The sequence below is a fragment of the Athalia rosae genome, chromosome 4 (genome assembly GCF_917208135.1).
Source record: "Athalia rosae chromosome 4, iyAthRosa1.1, whole genome shotgun sequence".
In the NCBI taxonomy this organism is placed as follows: domain Eukaryota; kingdom Metazoa; phylum Arthropoda; class Insecta; order Hymenoptera; family Athaliidae; genus Athalia; species Athalia rosae.
In genome coordinates this window covers 2,206,809-2,226,112 of record NC_064029.1, presented here as the reverse complement: position 1 = coordinate 2,226,112, position 19,304 = coordinate 2,206,809, and the positions used below count along the sequence as shown (strand labels likewise).

Sequence of the window (19,304 nt, the reverse complement as noted above, 5' to 3'; positions counted from 1 at the left end):
GCGGCGGCGGCGGCGGCGTCGCCCTCCTTCCACCCTTTCAATTTCTCTCCGTCTTTCGCCCTTCCGAATGGAATCAGGATCCCCGTCTCGCTCCCATAGCGAGGCTCGCGACCGGCTACGGGCGACGCCGAGCGGCGTTCCTCCTTCGCGCGGAGGAAGAAAGACTCGAGGATAAAGGATGGAAGGAAAAAGAAAAAGGATCCACTCGGGCGCCAAGCCACTTTGAGGGAGGCGATTGCGTCCTAACGACGTCTCCGGGGTTTCGCTCGACTACTGCACGTTTGCAAAATGTATATATATACATACATAGCCTTGTATGTACCTTCGATATACGTATGTAGAGTACATTTTCTGCGTACTTCTCAACCGGAGAACCGTCATCGTCATCGTTGACGATTGTTCAAAATAAATCGATGGATGATTTCTTTAAAATCCTAAAGAAACATTATGCAAAATAAGTTGCATAATTGGCCAGGTTATTATTGCGATAAAAAGGTGACGAATAATTTACAAACGTCACACATGACACGAGGAGCTGTTGAAAATATTGCATTAGAAGCGGGGGCCTCATTACAACCTTTTACAACGTGAGTTGGCAAAGGTGTCACGTCCTTGTGATCAATAGCCTCCATTGCAAATATCGAATCGGCGAGAGATCGGCGAGACCTGTGAGGACCTTGGACGTCCGTCTGCGGTAGTTGAACACATAGGTATGTAGTATAGAGAAAATAGATGTCGATATAACCGTGGGGGTGGGGGGAAGGGGGGGCCATCAGACGGCGACATTATATGAAATCGAGGTAGGTACGTACAACCGGTAATGTGAAACGGAAAATAGAAGAAAATAGAAAACTCGGTGTAGCCGAAGTGAAGATAAATGAAATACAAAAGTATAGACATAGGTCTTGAAATCGATATGAAAAACGGAAGAAAAACGTTCGTTCTCGTTGCAGTCCGCTTTGGGGTTTGTTTGTCCCTTTTTTTTTTTTTTTCTTTTTTTTTTGTTCTTTCTATTCCATTTTATTTCTTTGAGAAAACGGAAGAAGACAAAAAAAAACAAAAAAAAAACAACACGCAAAATGAAAACGAAACGAAACATGACGTTCAACGACTCCGGAGACAAGAGATAAAGCTGTTTGGGGGTTGAAAAAGAGGCGGAAGTATAATACGATGGAAGGTGGTGTAGGTACGCCCCTGTGATCTTCGGAGGTTACGGAATGTATGGAATTGCGACAGTGTGGGGAGAAGAGAAGATGAAAGGAGACGGTAGAGGTTGCGGATAACGCGAGGGAAAGAAGAGGAAAGTATACCACGTACGCGAGACGTGTGACGGGGAAGAAGCGGAGGTGGCGGTGGCTGCTGCCGAGGAACCAAACGCGAAGAGAGAAGATGATGGTAGACAGTGATTAATACCGCGACGTCGCCCTGCCGCTTCTCGCTTTTTCCCCCCCCTCCCCATTCCCGTCCACCGCTCGTCTGCCATTCCATCTTACGCGTTACTCCCGCTGACTTTCAGTTCCTCCTGCGGCGCAACGTTCTCTTCCCGTTTCTCCGTTCCTTCCTTTCCCTTCTTCATTTCCTCGCCACGATTACGTCCCTCCGCAGCGGCCCAACTTCCAGTCTTCCTCCACCTCGTACTCCCCCGCTCAAACTCTACCCCTCCTCCCCTCCCCCTCCGTCCCCCCGCCTCCCTCTTACATCGCGTTCTACGGTAAAAGGTTTTGCGAAATTCATTGTCAGGTAATTTGCATGTCAAAGCTGCTCGCTTGTTCCGCGCTGATGGAATTAAGAAAAATGTACCCACTTTCCGGAGATGAGTCGGAGAAAGAAAAAAAAAAAAAAAAAGAAATAAAATAGAATAAGATAAACATTACAAGGATAACGGTAATTATCGTTACTATCCTCTACCGCGGTTCGTAAATTGCTACGCGCAGTTTTCTTCCATTCCTTTCGGGGGATGTTTGTAACGTACGCACACCTAGGAATTCCACGTTAGGAATTAGAAATGACTCCGCGGGGACATCGGAGGGGTGGGGGGGAGGGGGTGGAAATCAACCGGGCGAGAGATATCGTCCCGAAAACAAACGAGGATTTATCGAGCTCGTCACGCGTAGATAAGAGGATCAGGAGCCGCAATGATTTTCAATTTTCGAATCCACTTTCGTATGCCGGCTTCCTTTTTCCCCGGGCGTATCAGAGCCGCCCCCGAACGCCAGGGACTCGCGGTCTCCTCGCGTTACGCGTCCCTCCGCGGCCCACGCACGAAATCGGGAATATCGGGAGGAACGTCCGCCAGCTCCGCGAATGACTATCCGCGAGTAGAGAGAAAACTTGGGAACGGGCGTGCCGGGATTTACGTTCGCTCGGGGTGCGAAAAATTCTTAAAACATCCCTGACGATCGTCGCGAGCGTAGAACGAACAAATAACATTATAGCTACGGTACGAGGATACCGGGGAGGTAACGAAATTTACTCCGGTTGGTTAATTTCGCGGCGGATTGGATCGCGCGAAAACACGCGCGCTAACATTGTTTCACAGCGAGCACCGTGCACGGTGCACCCCCTCATCGGAGAAGTCGCGTTCGTCGATTCCTCGATGTTCCCGGTACACATATGTATATATATATTTTGCCTACGTGTGTACCGGGTATTTCCACGCGAATACATAGGTGTATATACATACGTACGCGCACGTTGTATTACCTGCGACCGTCCACTTTGATCAGCGGAGCTCGGTGATGGAAAAATGCACGAGGTAATTCGATTACTCGTAGCAGTTAAACCAACCTAGTCGTGTATCGCGCGCGGGGGGAGCACCTGCAGCCCCTGGAATACGAGTGGATATCAGTTGATGTTTGATTTATGCCGACGTGTACGTCGATTTCGGTCTCACAGCTCGTAATCCGAGGGAATTAATCAGCCGAGGTATGAGAAATTTTCCAAATTTCGAGTGCGCGCGGAGTTGTATAACGTAATCGTTCGAATTTCATCGTACAATTTCCGCACACTACAGCAATTCGCCCCTAAACAACGGAAAATAAAAATAAAAAAAAAAAAAAACGAATAAAATCGTCTATTTTTTTTTTCAGGATTTTACCGTCGTTATTATACGCTATTATATTTTCAAAGCCTTTGAATACGAACGTACGATATTATTAATTTTTGCATTCAATTTCCGCGGTGGTTAAAATTTACATATAATACCATCACGCGGTATTGCACCACCTGAAAATAAAAGAAAAATTACGGAACACAAAAACGAATGAACTGGGCGAAAATAAAAATTTTCCCGCAGAGTCGGTAAGGGTTTTCGAATTTCATAACATCGTGCGCAATTTTCGTCGGATGCGCGGTGCACGGCGGCTTTTGAAAATTCGATTGGCCGCTTCCCGTTGAACGGGGAAACTATAAAGGACGATAAATCCGTTTGTCCTTTAAAATATCCACGGACGGTGGAGCGGCCGATCGTTTTCAAAGATAGATAAATTCATCGTTCGATTCGTGTACAAATAAATCTACAAACAAATAATAATAATAATAAATTACAGAGGGTGTATCGTCGTCGTCGAGTGCAGGTATAGGTAGGTGCGCGTATGTATACAACATACTCGCGCGCAACACCCCCCCCTGCAAAATTGAGCACGCCGACAGTTCGGCAAACGGCGACCAATTATTCAGCAAATGTTATAATTGGCGCATTCCATTACGCGTAATGGATCGCACTTAGTGGCCGACGGTGTGATTGGGGGCGAGAAGAGGGGCGAGGGGTTAAAAGGGGATGCGGAGGAGAGGAGGCCAATCTCGATAATAATGCCGAGCCCGCGCCGTTCCGCGCCGGGCGAAACGCGAGCCGTCCGACTGAAAATGGTGAACATTATTCCTACGGTGTACAACCGAATGTGCGCGGTGTATATTATTTTAATAAAAAATTTTCGATTAAAAACGCCCATTTCGTCGGAACCGTTTTCTCCTTTTTTCTCACTCGGTTCTCCATTCGCTCACCGCTAAGTTAGATCCTTCGAAGAACTCGGGTAAAAAATTGCAAGTTTTTCGCAACATCGAACACGAAAAAAAATGCAAGCGAATTTCGCGCGGCAATCGTCATTGAGACGGGAATTTCGGGCGGAAGCCGCGCGAAGCCGCAAAAGAGAATGGAGAAGGGGGTAGTAAAATAGCTGGGAAGGGGTCGCGGCCAGCAGGTTTGCGGAAGAGGAGCCCGTGCACGCGACAGGGTAAAGGGTGGCTACGTACAATAGAGAGAGTGGCGAGGGGGGAGGGGGGAGGGGGGGGTCGGAAAAGGACTCAGGTGCGTCGGCAGAGCGCTATTGAATTTATAATTCCTTTGGGGGGGATGCTTTTGCGCCGATCACGTTTGCTCTAACGCATATATAATATATACGCGAGCTACAGATATACGTTACCTGTGTTACGGAGTACCCCGAACCATAGGTACGCGTCACGTTGTAATGGGATAAAACGATGCTCCGCGATGATCCGCGGCCAAACAGGAAGCCCAAAGGACGAAAAAACGCGATCCTCAGGATAGCTGCGGGGGCGGAGACCGTTTCGTGTCACGCGTCGAGCACGCGTGCCTCCACCGACGACGCAACGTGTGCGCCGGTATCGTCCCTCGATTCCCGTGGGACGATACCGAAATAAAACCTGCGGGATAATCCTCTTCCGCGTAGCGACGTTCGCAAACGATACGCACCCTGCGGTACGTAAGCGTTCCACGCGTATGCAGTTTCATCTTCGTCGCGGTCATCACTCCCCGCGATCCGAAGAGAAAAAAAAAAAAAAAAGAAAAAAACCAACAAACGCCGACAAAAGAACCCTTCAATTATTCATCTTCTCGTACACGACGAATAAACAACGGCTCATGTTTACGACGATAGCCGAATAACATGGTCACATTATTATTGTATCGTCGGAATATTTTTTCTTACTTTTGCTTTCATCCCTTCGTCGTTATCGTTATTCTTGGCGGTTCACTTACTCGCCGTGGCCTCCGATGACGGGGTGGTGGAAAGGGGTGGTATCTCGGGGGGACCCGGATGTATCGCGACCAGCCGACGATTCGAGGCCTGATCCTCGATAGATTGTACGGTGGGCCGGCGAGTCACTCGTTCGACATTTATCTTAGTTCGGGAACTTTATTTGACTTACGTATTGTTTGTTGGTCTAAGGGCACGTGGCAGCTACAGGCGGGACGAATCTGTATGTGGATGGAATCGGACGGGGATGCGGAAAGCTGGCCATTCTCTCCCTCCCCCCCCCCTGCCCCTCGCTACATGCGTCGAAAGGAAGACTCATGATCTTCTCATTATCTCAACTCTCGCGCACGATGCTGCAAATTACATAAACCGCCGTACGATTAAACATCACGCCAATGATTCGTACAGCGAGAGTGAATTTTTTTTTTTTTTTCGTTTCCTTGTCCTTTAATTATATGTACATGAATTAACGACCGTCCGACAATCCGGAGCGGTGCAGCGTTTCCTTGGCTTCTCTTCTCACTTCGGACAAGTCCATTGGGCAGAGAATATACAATTTTTGGCAAATATACAAATTAAAAATTATCTTTAAAATAGGGTTAAAAAAGAACTCTTAAGAAAAATATGCATAAATACGAATATCAATTTGTGAAAAAATGGATGAAAAATGGTTAAAAAAAATAATCGTTACCACCTTACGTATGGCGTAAGGATAATTTTCGCTTCCTGTGGGAAGTGCAGAATTATAGCAGTTCTCGCATGCGGACGTCACGTCTGACAGCTTGGCTCAAACCTGCGTTGTATTCGTACCAGACGTCGCCTCCGAACAAAGCTCTCTCAGTACGGGGGGACAGAACGATCTTCTTGCGCAGCGAAATATTTTCGTTCTTATTCTGCGTAGGTTTGACCACTGTACGACCGAAGAAATCGCGGTAGGGCTGTAAAGAAATTTAGAAACTATTTTTACCGGATCTTCCGACGAAGATGCCACGAAGCATTCGTGTTGCGGAATGAGGGATGAAAAAAATAACAGTAATAATGAGAAAAAATGCAGAGGTAGGGTCGGGTGTGTAACTACCGGCGGGATAGGTGGTCGCCGAGAAAGTCAGATACACAGCGATGCCAAAAGAAACGTTGAAAACGGGGGAATGCGAGGAAACGCGGCGATGGAAAAAAATCAACTTTTATTTGCCGGGAACGTCGTTAAGGGTAAGTGGAGGGCCGGAGGACGACTGGCAGGAGGAGTTTGAGAGTGAACCGAGTGGAAAGTAGTTGTGCGGAGCTAAGAGAACGCGAAGGCGACTGGACGTCGCGACGCCCACCTCGATTTTTGTTCGTTTGGCCGTATCTGTTTACCTCGCATACTCTCTCTCTCTCTCTCTCTCGACCGTTCGTTTTTTACAACCACCGAAATATTATTAAATAATAAAAGCGAATCGAAAATCGTATCATATAAAATATATCACTTGTATTAATATTTATTTATCTGCGAGAAGATTATTTTCTTCATTCCTGTACGCTATATACTTGTGTATCATACGATAAAGTATTTTAACCGTAGAGCGAGATTCAAGTTGTATTTTAATAACCCAGTAAGAATATAAAAGTTTAGTACGGTGGTGATAAGTGTGCCGTGAAATTTCCAGCGAAAATTTATTCCTCGGGGGTGTTAAAATAAAACGAGGTGGCTCACGGGCTGCTTTACAACGGGCGGGAAGAGGGACGAGAAGCTAGAGGGGGGTGGGGGAGGGCAGGAGGGACCCCCGTGCACGAGTAATAAAATGTCGCCGACATCCCTGGCCGTGTACCAGAAGCGCATTACCACCACAATGGTGGACGGACGCCTGAGCGGGGGCGTCGCGGCGACCGGGGAAAGAGGAAAAGGAGGAAAATGTGGAGTGCGGTGCGGTACGAGAGGGAGGAGAAGAAATCTAGGAAAAATAAGAGCAAACGAACGGGGGAATAAGAAAAGTAAAATTTATATCTATATATATAGGGGCGAAGACGGGACGGGGCGGGACGCCCAGATTGCGACGTCCGGCGTTCCGACGCTACCCGTGTACCATCTCTACCTATACACACAGTACCCGCCATCCACTCGATCTACCCTCGCGACGCCCCCGCGATTATACGTCCCTCAGGATACACTCGAACAAGGACGCGAGTATCCCGGGGTCCAACCCATGCGATCTAACCATCCATACCCGTCGGTCGAAGCTGCAAACTTGCGTCTCTACGTCAACATCCGTCTTCGCGTACGACCCATCCCGAACAACCGACTCCCACAATTGAGCAAACGATGATGCCCCGTTGATCTGTGTTTCTAATGTACCAAGGGGCTATTCGCGCTATTCCCGTTATTGTCCTTATCGTTATTATCGGTATCACTGTACGGCGGACCTAAGCAATTTGGTAAAAATCCCTGTGCGAGTGTGTAACCAGCTTACGTTAGAAGCGCGAATTCCGCACGCGATGATGTTTCGTATCGGACGCAAGCAAGTCGTTTGGAAAGGGAAGAAAAGGGAAGTCAACCGGTACGCGTACCCCGAAACGAGACTACGCGCCGTTCCATTGCCCGGGCGATCGGACGGGGGCGGACATCCGGAATGACAAATTAATACGGGGGAAACTTTTCCGTTTTCACCGTTACGCGCCACTCCGCGTAAGCACGTACGTGTTTTTTCCGTACAATGTGTACGATGGGGAGTGTTCGTGTACAAAACGTGGTACATAAGTTATAAATGCATACGAGTATACGCGGGTTGCGGATCGGGGGTGTGGAGTACTTGACGTGCTTGGGGGTTATCAGCGATTTTAACAAAGCTGGTTTCCCGCGGCACGGGGTAAGCTGGATATTTACTTACTAGCGAAAGCCGAATTATTACTCTACGTCCGCGTTCGTCAGATTATTTAATTACCGCGAAATATAATTCATCGTGAAATTAACAACGTTACGCAACGCGAGAGAAATAATTGATACAATGAAAAGTGCCGTCTTCTATTCGAAACTACAAACTCGATCGAGCCGTAGGTACATATATGTATTGTACATAGCGCGAGGTAGATGGAGAATGTAATCGGGGGGAGGAGAGAAAAAAAGTTTAGCGAAAATCGAATCAATTATCTTTTCGCCAGACTTTATATCGGGTAAAAATAATTTCTCCCACCGAAATTGCCAAACTTTTCCAAATAAGGGTTGCATTATTGCAGTATTTTCGACCGTGCTCGGTATTGTTTAAAAATGAAAATTTGTCATCTACGTCGTTCGCTCGACGGGGCTTTCGAGTGCCTCTCGCGATGCAAAAAATATGTGAAAATAAGGGCGAAGAAAAGAGGAGGAAAAGAAAGAATTTGGGTTAGAAAAGTTGTTGAAAGAAGACGTCGCGGTATTCGGTGTGTGTGTACGACGTGAGCTGACATTACTCCATAAGCGTCTGCAACGATTTTAGAGCTCTGAAAAGTGAGTAGCTCGGAGAAAATGGGAGGTTGAGAGGCGAGTATAAGGGTGGAAGTATTAGACGCGATACGGATAGCGCCATAGGCGGGTAGGAGGCTATTATGCTCGCTCGAGCGAATCCCTATTAAAACGTGTTTACACTGGGCCGGGGTTGACTCAACCCCTCCTCTCCCTCTTCTCCGTCCCCCGCGTAACCTGCTCGGGGTTCAACCTTCTTCGTCTCAGGCGTTGCACGCGGCATCCACCGCAGCTGCTTTTTCCCTCTCTTTCGCCCACTGTGCTCTTTGTCTATCGCTTCGGCACATGCGGGATGCACGGTACGTACGTACACCGTATATCTACGTACGTACAATATATCGCCTATGTACTACATATAACTGCTTCAGTTTACCGTACATACGAGAGCCAACTACCCCCGGCCATCCCCGTCCGACCGACCGACCGACCAACCAACGAACCACCAACGGCTATACGGCGTACCGTGTACCCTATATATCCAGCACGCCTCACCGCCACCCCGCAAAGTAATGCCTATCTAATTGTCGCTTGTATGAATAGTGAATCTCGAAGCACTCGGGGGGCCACCAAGCAGATCCAACCTCGCCCGAGGGGAGTCCTCCTCGCCTCTCCTCTCCTCCACGGTATATCGTGTGCACGGCTGAGGTGTACCTCTATAACTATGTATACCTATATTATACTTATGTGTAATTTATATACACGTGCGCGCATGCATATGAATACGGTCGACAACGGATGACGGGATAATATCGGGGGGGGGAAACGGGGAGGGAAGCACGAATAAATGCTCGTACATACGTAGTACGTGTGTACCGTACCGTACATGTGTTACGGGCACAAACGGTTAATCTATATTGTAATAGTTGGCAATTATTTTTATTGTTACATACGACGACGAGTACGGCCTTGTTGTATATCAACGGTGCGAACCTGAGGCGTGTTCGAACCGCGCCGGGTATAAAAATTGACGGCGAAATCGAAATCGAAATCGAAATAATTGTACCGCGTTTTTTTTCGGTTATTCGTCGTTTCGCTCTCTCAGATTTTTAACACGTCCCACGTGTGATGAAAAATCGTTACCTCGATACGCGAAATGTGATTGCCGCGATCTCTAGACGCGGTCGCTCGATCAGCCCACCAGAGTCCCCGGGATATTTGGCACGCGACAAATAATAGGGAAGATGAACCCCTCGGTAGGGCAAAGATTGACTCGATCATGGATTTAAATTTGGCTTATGTACATACACGGGAATATATCGGTGCCAGCGTTTATTTTTTTTCCTCACGCGTAATTGAACACCGGAAACACCAATCGTATTTGCAGATGTTTATTTCGTTACTTCTTTTTTATTGTACACTGCATCGAACCCATACGAGATCCGGTGAAAATAGAGACGATGAAAATTATAGCGACGTACCTAACAATAATTTTTTTAGATCAATGATCGGAGTTTCCAGCGACTCGAAAACGCGGAGATCCGAACGTGGGATGAGTACAAATAAAAAATGGCGTCCTATTAATTGGAATATTTAATTTCGAAAATTTTCTCCTCTAAATTATAGAATGTCTACAAATCTTCGGATGGGTATTACGTACGTACGTATATGACAGCTGAGTCGCTGTATAGAGTTATTCAGACATCCGGAGCGGCGCGGCGCGTTTCACGCGATTACTCTGGTTAAATTTACAGAGAGAAAATTGAACTCCATAACCATGATATTATACAATTCCGAAAGAGAATGAGATAGCGTACCCCCGTAGCACTGCAGCGTTACACGTATACGGACGTGTATAGTATATATATGTATAACCCAGCTCGGTTGATAAATACCGAAGACAATTTCAGGAGTATTGTAACTAATAATTGTATTGAAAGCGATAATTAATTTCGATTAAACCCCACCCGTCAGACGTACGATGATTTATTACAACCGCGACAATTTACAAGACTCGTGCGTCAGACGTAACTAATAACTCGAATTCATTAACAGATTAATTTACCAAAATCACCGGCAAAGTTATTCCCATATACATGGTATATAATACTGCGATATTAACTCGAGAGATTTACTCATTTCTAAAAAAAAAAAAAACAACACACGCGATAACAATAATTCCAACAAGGTGTTTCGCAAACCACCGTTCTAAATCATGCGTAGAATAACGAAAGGACTCGTCAAAACTCCGATGAAATTTAAACGTGAATATTTAACAGCATGCAGTTGATTCTTCTTAGTTGTTTTTGTTTCTTTATATCGTACGAGTATGTGAAAATGACCAGTGTCCTTAAAATAATATTGAAATTTTTTCCAACTCACCTGTTCCTTCTGCGCTACCGGATGGCTCGCGATCGGTTGTAATTTCACTAGATGATTGGGAAGCTTTTGCGAGCTCCCATCTTTTGGGGTTTCGGGTGGTTTGGGTAAATTTACGGGGACTACCGGAGCCGGTTGTTTTTTATTTTCAACTTTCTTCGGATCTGCGGACTTCCCGGTGGTTACTACTTCGAATTTTTTCAGACGTGCAACCTCGAGTTCTTTGGCGACGATTTGCTTCACGGCGTACGTGAGGTCCCTCCGCGCTCTACTCTCTGGAAAAATTCCAATTTCGTTGAGGTTCCTGCAACAATAAAGAAGACGAACGAAACGGATTTAATGAATGATTTCGCACAGATACACGATAATTTTGCAACGCATAAAATCGCAACTCACGGCTCGAGATTCCAGACGTAACCACCGTCCGGTGATTTATCTTGAACGAAATTGAGTCCCAGATCCAAAAGTACTTCCACGAGTCTCTGTAGGTCCGCTTTTTCGATAGAAGAATAGAGATATTGAGAAACAGACCTCAGGGAAGGCGTGAGAAGATCCATTAGTAGCGGAGCTAGATCAAAAATCAGCGCATACCTATCAACGGTATAAGTCTGACGAACAGTCTCCAAAATGGCGTTGTTGTACGTCAGTTTTTGGTTGACCTGAGATCAAAAACAAAAAAACGACTTTTTGTTTTATCACAAACTCGAATCGGATTCGATGAATTAGTACAGTTACGTTGGTATAAGTTTCTTTCGAAATTTCGGAAGAGCGTTTCAACAGAAGTACAACCAGATTGTTGATCTAATAATGTCAAATTTAAATTGACTGTCTCAATTACTTATCGAGCCGCGTCGAATTGCATTGATGTCTTTTATAATGTTGATGACACGTGCCAACTGTCCTCGTTATAGAAAAAAAAAATTGAGACAACAAGAACATCAATTTATTCCAACGGCGTGCGAAGTAAAGAGCAGAGCGAATCGTACAGCCATTTTTCGTCTAATTTTTTTATCGTATTCTTTTTTTCCTCACTTTTTCTGTGTCTCTCTCGTCTAGAGTGGACGGAATAATAAAGAGAGATTTTCATGCCGTCTTCTGAATTTGTACGGATATAAATGCGGAATTTTACGGGACAAAATTTCTCATGAGTCTAGATTTCCGGGCTGAGTATGTAAAGTAAAAGGAAAAAAAAAATAAGCGAATCAAAAAAATCAAACAAAACGAAGAAGCAAGTACATTTCATACACAAGTACATAAATCTCCATATCACAGTGCAATTATCTCGGCGGAAATGAGCTTTGCTTAGTCTTGAAGCAGCAAGTAATCTTCGCGAAAGTGGCTGCCTTCAGTTTATAAAAGGTGTTTCACATGAGTTCGAGTTGCAGCAGCAGAAAATTTTAGGTATGAAAAATTTCGAAAACATCAAAGCTACATAGATTTTTTCTCGTACGAACTAACGAGCAAGTAAAAATTGAAAGATCGCATTCTCATTAGGGTGGATTGAAGAAAAGAAATTTTTTTTTATTCTCTTAGCATGGGGGCAGAATTTGTACCTTATAAAAAAAGGACATTTTTCAAATGTAGAAACATTTTTTTACTTGGTCGAAATATTTGAATTCCTCAATTTGCCAGCAAGCCCGAGCTTATCTGGAGTCAGGTAGCCACGGGCGCGCGGTTTGTTGTGGGGCGTCACCTCTGCTCAGCCCTGAAGGTGACGACTCACAACAAAGCGCTACCCTGCTGGTTACGCTGACTCCAGCTAAACTGGGGTTTGCTGGTGAATTGAGAAATTCGAATATTTCGACCCATGCATGGATTGCGATGAATCAAAGTGGGTCTACGACTAAAACCAATCGATATGTCTTATGATTTTTCTGCTTCCAACAGCGACTAATTGATGATTACTCGATCGATTGCTTGAGTAGATGATTTTGGCTTTCAAATTTGGATTCCTGAGCTGATTATACGTGAGATTAGTCTTGAAGAACCAAAAAAAAAATTCGATTTTTGAGCAAAAACTAAATCACTGTTTTAATTGAGTTTAATATGCTTTACTGACGTATTTTGACCTCAGAAATCCAAATCTGAAAGAAAAATTGGTCTATCTCTAACATTTACCGAGTTATTGCCAATTTTCAGCTTTTCGGGGTCAAAAATAAAAAATTGAGTTTTTAGTCTATATTAATGTAATTTGAGCTCAGGAATCCGAATCCGGAAGAAAAATTGATCTATCTGAAAAAATGACCGAGTTATCCCCATTTTTTCGCAATTTTTGGCATAAATTTGAGGATATCTCGAAGGGAAAAAATCGCAGCTCAATTTGGCTTTCGGATTCGTGTTCCTGAGGTCAAAATACATAAGAAAAGTGCCCTACGATCAATTTTAAAAAATAAAAATTTTTGGCCAAAATTTGAAAAAATCGTAAGGGGTACCCCTTGGAAAAATCTCAAATTTTGGCCAAAAATTTTTATTTTTTAAAATTGATCGTATGGCACTTTTCTTATGTATTTTGACCTCAGGAACACGAATCCGAAAGCCAAATTGAGCTGCGATTTTTTCCCTTCGAGATATCCTCAAATTTATGCCAAAAATTGCGAAAAAATGGGGATAACTCGGTCATTTTTTCAGATAGATCAATTTTTCTTCCGGATTCGGATTCCTGAGCTCAAATTACATTAATATAGACTAAAAACTCAATTTTTTATTTTTGACCCCGAAAAGCTGAAAATTGGCAATAACTCGGTCAATTTCAGAGATAGACCAATTTTTCTTTCAGATTTGGATTCCTGAGGTCAAAATACGTCAGAAAAGTGTAATACGATCAATTTTTAAACTACTTCACTTTTGTCCCAAAAATCGCTTTTTTTTGGCTTCTCACGGGTAATCTCACGTATAATCAGCTCAGAAATCCAAATCTGAGAGCCAAAATCATCTACTCATACAATCGATCGAGTAATCATTAGGTGGAAAACATTTTTCACTTGATATTTTGAGGTAGCCCACTCGTTTTTTCAATAAATAATCAATCAAGTGGGGTACTTTCGGCAATAAAATTTTTTTTCAACCCACCTTAATTCTCATGACCTTTATATTTGTGCGGCAATCGCTCTCTGCTCAATTAATTGTTGCACCGCATACCTATACGTATAGAGGAGAAAAGGTGCAGGTAAAAGCCATTGTGCAACGATAAAAACGCTTTTATACTTTATCCGATATATTCAGAGAAATTATATTCCTCTTTACTAGGTGTAATATTCGATGAAAAATTATTAAAAGTTTCTCTAGAGCCTTCCAGTAAAAAATTACCTCCACTGCAGTTCCTTTTGGCAATCAATACATACTCGAGAACTATTAGAATTCAAAATAACGAAATAAAAAATTCACCACGAATTTCGACGCGTTCGCGAACATCCATAAGCCAATGTAATAGTTCACTCTTTATTCTGTTTCAACGTTCTATTTTCGGTATAACAAAACGAAGGCCATTTATAATCATATAGCCTTTGAACGCGTTAAGTTTTCAAATTGCTTTAGCTACTTAGAATATCTCCGCAATTGTCATTGATGCTAGGAAACATTAGATATGTTCGTCACGTGAGGACGTTTCGTCTTTGCAATTCTGATCTTGATCGCTTCATATGGCACGTCACAACACGTTACGGCGCCAGTTATTTATTCTATCGCAATTCAACACCGAGAGAAAAATAAAAAAGCTCAGCTCGGTTAGCTTCTTTTGCGTGTGTGCAACATTGGAAGGGCATATCTGGAACGGGATGATCGAATAAACGCTGGCCGATCGTTCGATTTTTCGGAAATCATCGTTAGGAGATTTCGCGAACACGTGTGAATCTCACCTAAGGCCTTAGAGGAGTAAAGGCAAAGCTTGTAAGGGCGGCTCGCGGCGGAGGAAGAGAGGAGGGTGTGAGGAACGACCAGGGTGGGGGCTAAGCTGAATAATTCAAGCTCTCATTAGGGCGACAAAAGCACCCTGATGGATAGCTTGCTTGCCTCCGCTGACTGTCGCGTATAAGCGTAACACGTAGGTGGATACAAACACCCCCTACTACCCCCTCCGGTTCTGGACCCCAACACCGAGTAGCCGAGCTCCCTTTACACACTCAACACAACTGAACTCGACTTGACTCAACACGGCTGAACTGAAATGAACTAAACTAAACTCGACTCAACTCAACTCAACTCAACTCAACGCAACTCGACTCAACTTTGCCTTCGTTTTATTTGAAATGTTCTTTCATTTCTTAAAAGGTTCTACGTTGATAATTAGCACAATGCGCGGCCGTATTAATTATTACGCGCGCTAATTACGGGAGGATAAATCGCTTGCAAGGGGTAACTCAGGGGCCGAGGCTCAGGATGAGGCTGGCTGGGGGCTGAAGAGACGAACGGAGTGTATAGCTTCGCGACGGAGACCGAAAGGGAGCACGGAGAGAGCGAGTGAGAAAAGAAAAGCGAGCGGGAGTAGCCCATTACCGTTATTGCTGCAACAAACGTCCAACAACAGCAATAAATACGCAAAGTGCCTGACGTTACAAATGTCTCTTTGTATCTCTCTCTGTGAGTTATGATTATTTACAAACACGAAATACCAACGAAGGGTTGGCTTCGGTGTATGGATACGACACGCGTGTACCGAAAGCACATCGACGTGTATACAATGTTTTGCGGTATGTGCTCCGTCATCGCTACAGAGCAACAAACCACCTACCATGTAGCAGCACCAGATGCTAACCGCCAACTGCCTTCACCGTGCGCTTGCCGTAATCAGAGTTATTGCAAATTGGATGGAATCGAGTAAGCCGGCTTGGCGGCACCGCGTTAAATCTCCATTTCAAATAAATATTAATTATTACTTGTCCTGGGACGTTGATGTCGGGACGCGTCTTTGACGCCGGTACCGAGATAACTTCGATGCAATTAACTGATGAATCTGCCTGAATAATCTTGTACGCCTCTACCTATCTCTCCGTATTTACACTATATGCATACTTTATTTAGTGGCTGAGTCTGTTTTTTTCTCAGACTACCTGGCACAGACGTAATAAACGTCAGCGACAAGACGTTGCAATCAGTCGCACTGGGCATTTCTTATCTTGCTACTGAAGTCAAATCATGAAGTCTTACCTCACTCGTAGCGGTGGGGAAGGTGAGTTTCGGATTCTGAACGCCAGCGAAATCAAGATGCCAATCAACGAACGCGTAGTTGGTATAGGGCATCAAATTCCAGGCCTGTTGGGACATCACAACTGTGCTAAGCTCGTCGTACAATTGAAACCAGCTCAAGGATCTGGCAACAGTTTCCATTTGATCATCTCGGAAGGCGATCTCTGGATAATTATGAAATACACCTCGGACCAAAAGCTCCGTGTTCCCTATAACACAATGGGAAAGAAAACTGTAATGTGAGCCAATGAACAGTGACAAACAAATTTTATTTCATACTGTGAAAGAAGAAGAAATGTTCTTACCACCGCTGACCACTCGAAGCACTCTTTTGACCCTTTCGCTGGTGGACAACAGGACGGTCTGGCCTCTAGGTATTTGTAAAATTTCTCTCCAGCAGTCGAAAATCCCTTGCTTCATATCTTTTGGAGCAATGGTCAACTTTTGACCTACCTTGAAACCACCGGTATACTGCAGTGCTCCGAGACAAGCCCTCACGTCACACCCAGACTGTTCGGCCAAGCTTACAAGGGCGCTGATATCAGCGTCAAGCCCTTGTCGTTGTAAGATTTCCATCAAACGAGCAGCTAATTTTCCAGCATTGACTCCGGGAACTGGAATCACGAGCGCCATTGACCTCAGTGCTCTAGAAACCATAATTAAAAAGTTGTTTTTTTTTTTTTTTCAACTATGTAGATAGACTGAGATAGGATAACCTGTCAAATGAAAAAAACGAAACTAATTTACCTCAAAGATGGAGCATAGGCGTCGTTACAGATGCAGATGACTGGCCTTCGACAACCACGCGATTCTTTCTTGGTTCGATTTTTTTTTTTTATTGCTGGATCATCAGATTCGGTAAGTTTTCCATGAATGAATTTCAGAAGAATGTCTATGGACGCTGCTGGGGCGCCATCCACTTCATCCATAATCAGGCAATTTGGTTTAGGATTTTTCCCAATCACGGACTGCATTTGAGTCGAGGCAAGAAGTGCCGCTCTGAAGTAAAGTGAACAAAGCTAATGTTATATACTACCTAATTCGCGATACAAAGACTCATCAAGCTAAAGCGAACAGAATTAATGATTTTAATCTTACTTGAATTCCGTGGTGCCTCTTTCAGAGCTCGCATTTATTTCGACTACATTATACCCGGCGTGGTCTGCTGCTAAATGTGCCAGGGTAGTTTTCCCCAATCCAGGAGGTCCACTCAATAGTACAATTCTGGGAATAGGAAACCCGTGATCGTCCAACCCCTGGATCGTATTTTTGATGTATTTTTTTTCACCAAACTTCGTTGAAATTTTCGGAATCTTTTGCGGAACGGGGTCTCGATGAAATACAATTTTGTCCCATAATTTTAACCAGGAGAGAAAACTCTTATTCACTTTTTCGTTAGACAATAGTTCCCCGTATTTACGAGGACGGAATTTGTCGACCCATAATTGGCTACCGAAGGCAGCTGGAATCACCTCACACTTTTCAGATTCTTTGCTCAGCCTTTCGGCATGGTTCACCAACTGTGATAGAAAAAATTCCTCTGATTAAATAAAAGAATACCATTCAACTAAGGGGTTGCATTCGGGGTGAGTAATGAACTACTTACAATTTCTTCAGCTTCTGTCTTCAGCTTACTGAAAGAGGTAGATAAGAGGCCAGACGCTGGTCGACTTTTGGCCACAGTAACTTTGTTATCACTCTTAACTTTTATGTATAATCGTTGGCTGTCACTGCATCGAGTAATAGCGACAAAATTCCATTTGGGAACCCTCAGAGATATGGAATCCTGTTTAGTGTAGCTGAAAAATACAAACAATGCAAAGATCGATCTGAAATTGGTATCTGGTAATTACTAACTGGCAACATCAAGACTGTTGCTTACTTCTGGGTAACGGAATCGTTATCCATTTCTTGATTTAGTTTCCATTTCTCGATAGGTCGAGGTCTACTATCAACAATTTTCTCAATGATCCCATCTTCTAGATCCCAACACAGTTTCTTAGCTTTTGGTGCATCTTCAAATGCATCCATAAAACCTGGGAATCATGATTGACCTTTTATCTGTTATCCCCACATACAATATGCTTTGTGAGAGTTAAAACATAAAAATCATACTGTCTCGCGTATCTTCATCCCCAAGGATGTCGGCAATGTCTCCAAATAAATCATCAATTGTTCGTTTATTGGCATTATTTTTACTGGGGTCATCTCTTCCATTCGTTTCAGGTTTATCTGAGACTTGTGTTTGTCCAGGGGTAATTGACGTTACCTCTACACCTTTCAACGATTGCTTAGGTGCAATAGTTTCATCATTCTTAGAGAAGTTTAATTTCTTCCGACAACTTTTTTCTGTAAATCAGGGGAATGTATCCTAAACAACCTCAAACAAGAGAATCTCTCTATTTTTAACTTTCGAATCATTCGTCCCCATTGATTGAGGTTTGGTATTGATTCGAATTAATTAATACACGAGAATTATTTGTGTGCACATGAAGATGCAATGCATTGTCACTTTCGAACAAAATAATAATGTGGGTTTATTCGGGGATCATATGTTTTCAACAAATAAACGTCATAGGTTATGTTCACTACCTTCGATCTCCCTTAGAACTTCGTAGTCTTCGTTAGGAATAACCTCCTCAAACTCGTCGTCAGTGTCCGGAAATTCGTCGGCCATTTTTCGAATTGATACAACAAGCGACCAATTTAATAATTTAATAAATTAAAGGGCTTAATATAATAATACCGTCTCCATATCGCCTTTCCTGTCTGTTTAGATTCTGGAATTTAATTCCATGAGTAACCGTTGCCGGGAACAGCGGTGCTACTAGTCGTAGTAGGTGAACGATTCGATACGCAAATTGGCGTGCGATTTCGAATAGCATGAAGGGACCGACACGTTCGCCATGCAATTATTTCATTATCAATAATGCAATTGCAGCAATTATTGATCTTTGAATTACGCAAAGACTGTTTGACATTTACTTTCTGAGAGATTAAAACTGTTGTCAATTAATAATTTAGCTTCTACGACATACCAACGCCCCGAATTATCGTTGTTATCCCGCAACGGTTGGCCCGCTCAACTACCGAGCTTACAAAATAATAATTTGCGACACGATGCGGGTTCGATAATGGCAGAGTTTATTACACAGTTGACACACCTAATTAACTCGTGCTTGCAACTAAATTTACATTAGCTTGATAACTACTTTACGAACAATGCGGCGGCTATCCTCAGTCGTGATGTGGATTACGCTGGACAAACATTTTCAAATCTAACGTTCCGATTTGGAAGAGCAACGGTTCGCTAAACCCGGACAGTGCACGGCTAGAAT

The 19,304-nt window shown here is 43.9% G+C and overlaps 1 protein-coding gene across 1 annotated transcript; it reads right to left on the bottom strand.

The window, feature by feature from the left end:
- Positions 1-5,413: 5,413 nt before the first annotated feature.
- On the bottom strand, positions 5,414-19,225 carry LOC105690246 (chromosome transmission fidelity protein 18 homolog). The gene is made up of 11 exons (XM_012407883.3): positions 18,559-19,225; positions 18,082-18,315; positions 17,849-18,002; positions 17,573-17,765; positions 17,065-17,486; positions 16,714-16,965; positions 16,272-16,612; positions 15,928-16,175; positions 11,182-11,444; positions 10,789-11,089; positions 5,414-5,932 (listed from the first exon to the last, which is right to left on the bottom strand). The coding sequence occupies exons 1-11, from the start codon at positions 18,641-18,643 to the stop codon at positions 5,738-5,740; spliced, it is 2,688 nt and encodes an 895-aa protein (XP_012263306.2). The 5' UTR covers positions 18,644-19,225; the 3' UTR covers positions 5,414-5,737.
- Between the last annotated feature and the right edge of the window lie 79 nt (positions 19,226-19,304).